The sequence below is a fragment of the Triticum urartu genome, chromosome 2 (assembly GCF_003073215.2).
Source record: "Triticum urartu cultivar G1812 chromosome 2, Tu2.1, whole genome shotgun sequence".
NCBI lineage: Eukaryota > Viridiplantae > Streptophyta > Magnoliopsida > Poales > Poaceae > Triticum > Triticum urartu.
The window spans coordinates 710,522,517-710,532,761 of record NC_053023.1 but is presented as its reverse complement, the minus strand read 5'-3'; the positions used below and the strand labels follow the sequence as shown (position 1 = coordinate 710,532,761).

At 51.1% G+C, this 10,245-nt stretch overlaps 2 protein-coding genes across 2 annotated transcripts; both read left to right on the top strand.

The window, feature by feature from the left end:
• Positions 1-431: 431 nt before the first annotated feature.
• On the top strand, positions 432-4,630 carry LOC125539984 (COP9 signalosome complex subunit 5). Its single transcript, XM_048703541.1, has 6 exons — positions 432-948; positions 2,390-2,671; positions 2,758-2,905; positions 3,014-3,093; positions 4,011-4,091; positions 4,189-4,630. Exons 1-6 carry the CDS (start codon positions 556-558, stop codon positions 4,297-4,299), a joined length of 1,095 nt encoding a protein of 364 aa, XP_048559498.1. The 5' UTR covers positions 432-555; the 3' UTR covers positions 4,300-4,630.
• Positions 4,631-5,454: 824 nt separating this feature from the next.
• LOC125538082 (putative receptor protein kinase ZmPK1) lies at positions 5,455-7,950 on the top strand. The gene has a single exon (XM_048701385.1). It carries the CDS (start codon positions 5,455-5,457, stop codon positions 7,948-7,950), a length of 2,496 nt encoding a protein of 831 aa, XP_048557342.1.
• The last annotated feature ends 2,295 nt before the right edge of the window (positions 7,951-10,245 follow it).

Here is a 10,245-nt window from a genome sequence, read left to right as displayed (position 1 = left end):
GCACGAGGAGGATGGATGAAGGGGTGTGGGACATAAGATGAGAGACGGGACACTCCGTTTCTTTTTGGCAAGTAGAGATGATTACCAAAGATGAAAGCGTGGGAGAGGGTTACCAAAGATGAAAGCATGGGGGGAGGGGGTTGTACGAGGAGGATGGATGAAGGGGGATGTAGGACGGGAGAGGGAACACTCGTCTTTTTTAGGTAAGAGAAGAGATAAAGATACAGAGGATTCAGATTAGAGGTCTCGAGAAAAAATACGCTTGGATTGGATCCATATGTGCCAAGGATATATTCGCAACACTTCAGCCTGTAAAGCCCAATAGATTACCAACTCCCGTATTGGAAAGCACGACCCGGCCCGGAGGAATCAGCCCAATATACACATCTAGCGGCCACGGGCCACGTCTCCTCTCCACATATTGGAGAGCGGAGCCCGAACCGAGCAGAGAAACCCCTATTCCCCTTCGTCCTCCTCCCCCCTTCCGCTCCTAGCTAGGGTTTTGCCTGCCCGCCGGCCTGCCGTCAGCGACGCCCGGCGCAGCCAGCCAGCGCGATGGAGCCCACCTCGTCGTCGGCGGTGGCGAGGCAGACGTGGGAGCTGGAGAACAACATCCCGGCGGCCGCCTCCGACCCGGACGCCATGGACGCGATCTACCACTACGACGAGGCGGCCAACGCGCGGGCCCACCAGGAGAAGCCCTGGGCCACCGACCCGCACCACTTCCGCCGCGCCAGGATCTCCGCCCTCGCGCTCCTCAAGATGGTCGTCCACGCCCGCGCCGGCGGCACCATCGAGATCATGGGCCTCATGCAGGGCAAGTTCGAGGGCGACTCCATCATCGTCATGGACGCCTTCGCGCTCCCCGTCGAGGGCACCGAGACCAGGGTCAACGCCCAGGCCGACGCCTACGAGTACATGGTCGAGTACTCAACCATCAACAAGCAGGTACCGCGCCCTTCCACCGCCCCTGTTTATTCTTCGGAGTTCTCGATCTGACCAGATACTGCAATGTTGCTCCAAATAGACTGGCCATGTTCTTGTGCACATCAAAATTGCTAATAGTTGGTGCTAGTACCTTGTCATGTTGAAAAGCTTTGGGGTTGATTATTAGGCAATGCTGCTAATTTGGTGTCTATGTTCGTCTTATGGTTAGCTGCATCCAACTTGTGCAGTTAAATGTGGGCAATTCCTTGTTGCTTATATGATCTTAATAGTTCTGTTTTTTAGTTATGAACTTGTCTGCCTTTGTGTAATTTTGCCCTCAGATCAGTCCCTGTTGTAGATATCGATGATTTGAGTTAGCTTTCTGACATACTGGGTGATCTGATGCAAGAAAGTGGAAACATGATTATGGATTCGCGCGTAACTGTATCAATATATCATGGTTAATTAGTAGTGGTGTCATAGTATTTAGTGTTGGATCGAACAGGACCCAATGCTTCCATATTTTCTTTCACCGTTGAATTGATTTTTAGAATTGCTCTGTACTTGCTATTTTATTCAAATATCTGATTTCGCCCCCCATCCCAAAATAAGCGTCTCAACTGTAACTTAAGTATGAAGTAGTATGAAGTAGTACTAAAGTTGAGACACTTATTTTGGGACGGAGGGAGTAGTACCTTGATTGTGCATTTGTGCTTGTTTAATCTGTTTTGGCAAAGAATAATTTAGAGAGAACTGCAACTGAGATATGTGAACTGGGGAAGTAAGGGTGTGTTTGGATTTGAGCCAAAGCTATCCTTAACAAAATATTGGCGTTCCCACAGGTTTTGGCTGCCGTTTGGATTGAGGCCAATATTTTGGCTAGCCCAGCGTGCCATGAAAGCCCCTGTGTAATTTTCGCCAAACCATAGGCGCGGCGAGGGCGTAGGAATCGCTCGCCAAAAAGTTGGCGTGCTCAGCCCGCTCTTACGTGTACGTGAATACCATTTCGTGATGTTAAAAAAAGCGATGGATTATCTCGCTGAGTAGCAGAATTCCAGAAAGTAGTGGTCATGCACGTTTTACGTCGTGGTTGTTTCGATTTCCTTTTCGTAGGACCATGGTTAATTACTAGTGGTGGCATAGTATTTAGTGTGGGATTGAACAGAACCCAATGCTTCCATATTTTCTTTCACCATTGAATTCATGTATAGAATTGTTCTGTATTTGCTATTTTATCCAAATCTCTGATTTCGCCTCCCTGTTTTGGAAAGCTTAGGTACAGTACATATCCTTGATTGTGCATTTGTGCTTGTTTAATCTGTTTTGGCAAAGAATATTTTAGAGAGTGCCGCAACTGAGATATGTGAACTTGGGAAGTAATATATGCACGTGCAGGTGTGTGTTAGGTGTTTACTGTTAAATACTGATCAAACTAACTTGAATTTGTTCTTCATATGGAAAGGCTGGAAGGTTGGAAAATGTGGTTGGCTGGTACCACTCACATCCTGGTTATGGATGCTGGCTGTCAGGCATTGATGTTTCAACTCAGATGCTTAATCAGCAGTTTCAAGAACCATGGTTGGCTGTTGTGATAGACCCTACAAGGACTGTTTCTGCTGGTAAAGTGGACATTGGAGCTTTTAGGACATACCCAAAAGATTACAAGCCACCGGATGAGCCTGTGTCTGAGTATCAGACCATACCACTCAACAAGATAGAAGATTTTGGTGTTCACTGCAAACAGGTAATGTGATCAATTCTCTTATTATTTATATTTTTATTTGTTGCAAAGTGTGGTTTAGTTCTGTTCTCACTGTAATTTTCATGCAGTACTATTCTTTGGATATAACCTATTTCAAGTCATCCCTGGACTCTCACCTCCTTGATCTACTCTGGAACAAGTACTGGGTCAACACATTATCTTCATCACCACTTCTGGGCAACAGGGATTATGTTGCTGGACAAATCTTTGATTTAGGTAAGCGTTTCCTTCTAGGAATATTTCTAGGAACTTGGCTTTTGGTTATATCTTGTTTGGCCTTCCAATAAATTGTGGGACATTGGTAAATAATTTTGTGCTGTGCAGCTGATAAACTAGAGCAAGCTGAAGGGCAACTGGCACACAGTCGATTTGGCATGCTTATGCCATCACAGCGAAAGAAAGAGGTCAGATTCTGTGTTCATGCCCTTTAAACTCTGGTTACCTCAGTGTATACACCACTGTCCTTTTTGCCCTTCCGAAGTTCACTGGTCCAGCACTATCTTGATGGCTGCATAATTATTTCCGTTTCTGCATCTTTCATTGTATCATATCAATATACAGTTACCTACTCCCTCCGTCCCATAATATAAGACGTTTTCGCAAGACAGAGGGAGTAGTTATTATGATGTTGTGTGATTTGTTATTCTTTGTCACTTCCTATAGTAAGTGGATGGCCCTATTTGTCTGACTTTCACTTGTTAGATTTTCGTTTGGATATGTTACAAATCTGGTATATGTTGTTTATTTGTTGAAGGAAGAAAGCATAGTCGATATGATGCAAATTTTATTTTGGTGTGTAAGATCAGTACTAGTAAGAATTGAGAAGTTGTGCTTGAGAAAAACTTGTTTGGATAAATGAGAAGTTGTGAAGTTCTGATGGTTGACCTTCTAGGAATGGCTGATAGTGTTTTATACTTTGATTCCACTTCAATTCCATGCTTAGTTAGTTGTGAAGTGTGGTATGTCAATTTATACTTGATTGTGCTTGAGCTTAACTGCATGAAACGAGGGGCTGTGTACAGTTCTGTAGATATTGCATTGGTATTTTAGTTTTGTAATATGTTCCTCCTGCGCCGTAATTATTTACACACCTGCAGGCACAAATGATTTATTTATTTGTCAAGTTCACTCAGTTTTGTGCCCATCTTTTACTTTCCAACGTGGATCAGTTTATTAATTAGTTGGCACTCCTAAGTTCTTATTGCTTTGTAATCTTGTATTGGCAGGTTATCCAGTTTATTTACTGTCTCTGATTGAACTATTTTTTATTGGTGAACTAAATGTGGTTTCTGTCGTTTCTTTGGTTTTATGGTTTCTCTAGCAAGAGGAGTCGCCGCTGGCTAAGGTAACCCGGGATAGCTCCAAAATTACTGCTGAACAGGTTCATGGTCTCATGTCACAGGTAAATCTTAATTTGCCTGAACTCCATAGTGTTTTAGTTCTCCTGGTACAAATCTCTGATGTTTGCCCCCCCAACTTGTATGATTTGATCCTTGAAGGTCATCAAGGACATCCTCTTCAACTCTGTGCACCCGTCAAGCAAAAGCAAGGCAAGCGCAAGCGGAACCGCCCCAGATTCACCTGTGCCTGAGCCCATGGTCGAAGCATGAGAGTTCCAGTGAAATGCCTTCACATTTTGATGCTGGATTAACCTACACCGGGCTTGCGAGCCGTTTCATCACTTCGAATCGTGGCCAGCATAGTTATCTGATTCGAACTTTCGTCGGCTGGGAGCTTCATCATCTGTCAAATCAGAATTTGCATGTAATTACGAGTTACCTTTTGCATCTAGTGATGCCACTGAGAGGTTCTGTTATTTACTTTTAGGAGTTTGGTTGAAGTCACCTTGGGTAAACTATGCGGCTATTATGTTGGTGGATGTTGATTGCCTTTCTGATTGGTTGGCACAATCTAGCTATGTTCAAGGTCTCTTATCAAACAGTGCGCCCATAGTTTAAGACTTATAAGCGGTATACTTCTTAAAATCCCGGCTCGCCCGAAGCTGCTGCGATCACGAGACCTTTTCAATCTCGAGCCGTAGAGCTGCAATGTTTGCGATGTTCTCTGTTTGTTTGACTTTGACGTGAAAGCAAGATGTTGCGACATTCTATTTTTGTGTCGCTAGTAGCGGTACGTCACCATCGTTTGTGACTCCAATCAACATAACTCCAGGTGCAAAACAAGCCAATAGTTGCCCTCACCGGCCTAGTTGATGCTTCCGAGGTTTGATGTGTTTATCGTTCTCGTGCCTTGACTAATGGTTCCGTGTAAACATGGCTGCTTCTGCAATTGAAGTGCAGTAAATGGAACGTGTCCAAGTCTACGCTATGTTGAGGAAACTTGACAAACATTCCCGGTCCACTAATCCACAAGTCAATCACACAACTTGTAGCACATAGGCCAGGCGGCGGCTATACAAATGGAAATAAGATAGCGGACATACTCGTTCAATGGCTTACTTCCCAATATGCAGGGCTTCTTGCTAGTCTGAAAATACCTTGACCAAACTCAGAGACGACGGGAGTCATTTCAATGTGACCATGACCGTGTCTCCCCCAACATCTGGATTATCAGAAGCCAGCCGCCAACAATCGCACCGTGCGCGCGTGTGCTGATCGCTCACTATAAGAAGCTCGCAGCACCCATGATGAACCAGAACCAGCTTGTCACCTGTCGCAGCCAGCAGCTTCGCCTGCCTTGCTCCATTGCCGGCCTTGACGAGCTGCACGTACGTAGCACACTTGGGGAGCGGAGGAGCAAACGCCATGAGGGCGCTCATGGTCTTCCTCATGCTCGCCACCTTGCCTTGGATCGCTCTCTCCGACGGCGACCACCGGAGCGTCATGTGGCGCGGCGACTCCTTCGCCGTGGAGGACGCCGCATCGTCGTCTTCGTCTTCTTCCGGCCGGCACGTGCACGCCCTGGTGTCCCCGGGCGGCAACTTCTCGTGCGGTTTCCGCAAGGTGGCCACCAACGCCTACACGTTGGCCATCTGGTTCACGGCCTCGGCCGACGCCACCGTCGCCTGGGCGGCCAACCGCGACGCCCCCGTCAACGGCCGGGGCTCCCGCGCCGAGCTCCGGCACGACGGCTCCCTCGTGCTGCGGGACTTCGACGGCCGCGTCGTGTGGAGCACCAACACCAGCGACGCCGGCGCGGACCGCGCGGAGCTGCTCGACTCCGGCAACCTCGTCGTGTCCGACGCGTCCGGGCGCGCGCTCTGGCAGAGCTTCGACTGGCCCACCGACACGCTCCTCCCCGGCCAGCCCATCACGCGGTACCGCCGCCTCGTGTCGGCGTCGGCGAGGGGCCTGCCCTACTCCGGCTTCTACAACTTCTACTTCGACAGCAACAACATCCTCAACCTCATGTACGACGGCCCCGAGATCAGCAGCAACTACTGGCCCAACCCGTTCAACAAGTGGTGGGACAACAACCGGACCGCCTACAACAGCAGCCGCTACGGCAGCCTCAGCGCGCGCGGCCGCTTCTACGCCAGCGACAACCTCAAGTTCAACGCCTCCGACCTCGGCGACGCCGGCGTCATGCGCCGCCTCACGCTCGACTACGACGGAAACCTCCGCCAGTACAGCCTCGACGTCTCCGGCCGGTCACGTGGGACGTGGCGGGTCACGTGGGCGGCCATGTCGCGCCAATGCGACGTGCACGGCATTTGCGGCCGCTACGGGCTGTGCACGTACGGGCTGGGCGGGGCGCCGGTGTGCTCGTGCCCGGAGGGGTTCGTCGTCGCCAACGCCAGCGACTGGAGCAAGGGCTGCCGGCGCGAGTTCGACGTCCGGTGCGGCGAGGACGTGTACTTCGCGCCCATGCCGGCCGCCGACTACTGGGGCTTCGACTTCAACTACACCGAGGCGCTCACCTTGGACACGTGCCGCCAGATCTGCCTCGACGACTGCAACTGCGAGGCGTTCGGCTACAAGCAGGGCTCCGGCAAGTGCTACCCCAAGATCGCGCTCTGGAACGGCCGACGCCCGGACAGCAAGCAGGTCATCTACCTCAAGGTGCCCCGCCGCGTCCAGAACCTCGACCCCTCCGTGCTGCGCCTCGGCGGCCACAGGTGCACCGTGCGCGAGGTGAACGCCAACAGCAGCGCCTCCTACCTGCTGGCCGCCGGCAGCAAGCTCAACTTCGTCTACTTCTACTCCTTCCTGGCCGGGCTGTTCGTCATGGAGGCCATCTTTATCGCCGTCGGGTACCTGTTCGTGTTCCGGGCCGACCCGGCGGCGCGGCGGATCCGCGACGAAGGGTACAGCCTGGTGCTCAACCACTTCAGGCGGTTCACGTACGACGAGCTGTCGGCCGCGACCTCCGAGTTCAGCGAGGAGGTCGGGAGGAGCGCGTCGGGGGCCGTGTACAAGGGCGTCCTGGACGACGGCCGGAGCGTCGCCGTGACGCGGCTGGAGGAGGAGATGCAGGCCGACGAGGTGTTCCGGTCGGACCTCAGCGTCATCGGTCGGATCAACCACATGAACCTGGTCAGGATCTTCGGCTTCTGCTCCGAGCACTCGCACCGGCTCCTCGTGTCGGAGCACGTGGAGAAGGGCTCGCTCGACAAGGTCCTCTTTCTCGACGGCGAGGACGGCGCCGCCACGCTTGGCTGGCACGCGAGGTACGGGGTCGCCGTGGGCGTGGCCAAGGGGCTGGCGTACCTGCACCACGAGTGCCTGGAGTGGATCGTGCACTGCGACGTGAAGCCGGAGAACATCCTGCTGGGCGCGGACCTGGAGCCCAAGATCAACGACTTCGGGCTGGTGAAGCTGCTGAGCCGGCGGGACGAGCGCGGGCGGGTGCTGTCCCGGGTGCAGGGCACCAGGGGGTACGTCGCGCCGGAGTGGGCGCTGAGCCTGCCCATCACCGGCAAGGCCGACGTGTTCAGCTTCGGCGTGGTGCTGCTGGAGCTGCTCCGTGGGCAGCGGGTGTGCGACTGGGAGGTGGACGGAGGGGGAGGGGAGGCGCTGCGCATGGACTTCCCGCGGCTCGTCGCGCTGCTGAGGGAGGAGACGAGGGACCTGCAGGAGGCGTGGCTGGAGGAGTTCGTCGACGCGCGGCTGCGCGGCGACTTCAGCCACCCGCAGGCGGCCGCGATGCTGGAGGTGGCGGTGTCGTGCGTGGACGACGACCCCGGCAGGAGGCCCAGCATGGACGCCGTCGTGCAGATGCTCCTCTCGTCGCAGGACGTGGTGCCGCCGTCGCTCCGCCACGCGTCGTCTCCGGTCCCGGAGATCAGCCACATGGTCTGAACTGAATCAATACCTGACGATTAGCACCTGAGAATCAGGCTTTCCGATCGTTCCAATTAAGGAGGATCTGAATTTTGTATTATTTTATTTATTATCAATTTTGTATCTGACTCATGGTTACTGTACAATATTCAGCCGGTTTTGCTGTTTATCAGGTACCTGGAATTTTTTTTGCAGACGTAGTCACCTCTTCCTTCCTTCATTCCAAACTATTAGGGGGAAGAAATTTCTTAATTATCTATCTTTGTGTGTGTGTGTGTGTGGGGGGGGGGGGGGGGGGGGGGGGGGTTGCACCGAATCACCGGAGTTCTCTGTTGCGGCGAGGCTTAGAGGGATGGTTGATGACCCACAAGTATAGGGAATCTATCGTAGTCTTGTAGTCTTTTCGATAAGTAAGAGTGTCGAACTCAGCGAGGAGTAGAAGGAAATGATAAGCGGTTTTCAGCAAGGTATTCTTTGCAAGCACTGAAATTATAGGTAATAGATAGTTTTGTGATAAGATAATTGGTAACGAGCAACAAGTAACAAAAGTAAATAAAGTGCAGCAAGGTGGCCTAATCCTTTTTGTAACAAAGGACAAGTCTGGACAGATTCTTATATAGAGAAAAGCGCTCCCGAGGACACATGAGAATTATCGTCAAGCTAGTTTTCATAACGTTCATATGATTCACGTTCGGTACTTTGATAATTTGATATGTGGGTGGACCGGTGCTTGGGTGCTGTCCTTACTTGGACAAGCATCCCACTTATGATTAACCTCTATTGCAAACATCCGCAATTACAACAAAAGTATTAAGGTAAACCTAACCATAGCATGAAACATGTCGATCCAAATCAGCCCCTTACAAAGCAACACATAAACTAGGGTTTAAACTTCTGTCACTCTAGTAACCCATCATCTACTTATTACTTCCCAATGCCTTCCTCTAGGCCCAAATAATGGTGAAGTGTCATGTAGTCGACGTTCACATAACACCACTAGAGGGGAGACAACATACATCTCATCAAAATATCGAACGAATACCAAATTCACATGACTACTAATAGCAAGACTTCTCCCATGTCCTCAAGAACAAACGTAACTACTCACAAAGCATATTCATGTTCATAATCAGAGGGGTATTAATATGCATATATGATCTGAACATATGATCTTCCACCAAATAAACCAACTAGCATCAACTACAAGGAATAATCAACACTACTAGCAACCCACATGCACCAATCGCAGACTTGGAGACAAGAATTGGATACAAGAGATGAACTAGGGTTTGAGAGGAGATGGTGCTGGTGAAGATGTTGATGGAGATTGACCCCCTCCCGATGAGAGGATTGTTGGTGATGACGATGACGATGATTTCCCCTCCCGGAGGGAAGTTTCCCCGGTAGAACAGCTCTGCCGGAGCCCTAGATTGATTCCGCCAAGGTTCCGCCTCGTGGCGGCGGAGTCTCGTCCGGGAAGCTGGCTTATGATTTTTTCCTCATCGAAAGACTCCATATAGCAGAAGATGGGCATCGGAGGGCCACTAGAGGGCCCATGAGGTAGGGGGGCGTGCCCAGGGGGGTAGGGCGCGCCCCCACCCTCGTGGGCAGGGTGTGGCCCCCCTCCGGAACTTCTTGCGCTCAGTATTTTTTATGCATTCTGAAAATGACTTTCGTGAAGTTTCAGGACTTTTGGAGCTGTGCAGAATAGGTCTCTAATATTTGCTCCTTTTCCAGCCCAGAATCCCAATTGCAGCATTCTACCTCTTTATGTAAACCTTGTAAAATAAGAGAGAATAGGCATAAATATTGTGACATAATGTGTAATAACAGCCCATAATGCAATAAATATCGATATAAAAGCATGATGCAAAATGGACGTATCAATGGTCGACGCGGTGGCCAGCAACGCCGGTGGGGGGAGTTTGAGGGAAGGGCAGTGTGTGGCGGTGCCTGCCGGCCGCAAGGGGTGGAGGCAGGCGGATGGGGCGGGGTAGGCCGGCGGCTGCAGAGAAGGGGCAAATTAGATCATGGGAAGAAGAAGGTAGTTGGAAGATGGAAGACAAAGCGTGAGCCGTTGGATGAAGATACAGTGAAAGAAAAAGAAGTAAGTGGCATTAAATATAATTTCATGTATCACTGAAGTTTAGAGCATCTCCACTCGTTCGGCTCCCCAGCGCATAGGCCGGCGCTATTTCGGGCGCCCGCCCGACACTTTTTAGGCCCTGGGGGCGATCTAGCTCCCAACCACGCCCCCAGGCGCCGCCCCCAAGTTGCGGCAAATTCAAACTTGGCCATTCCCGCTAACAAAAA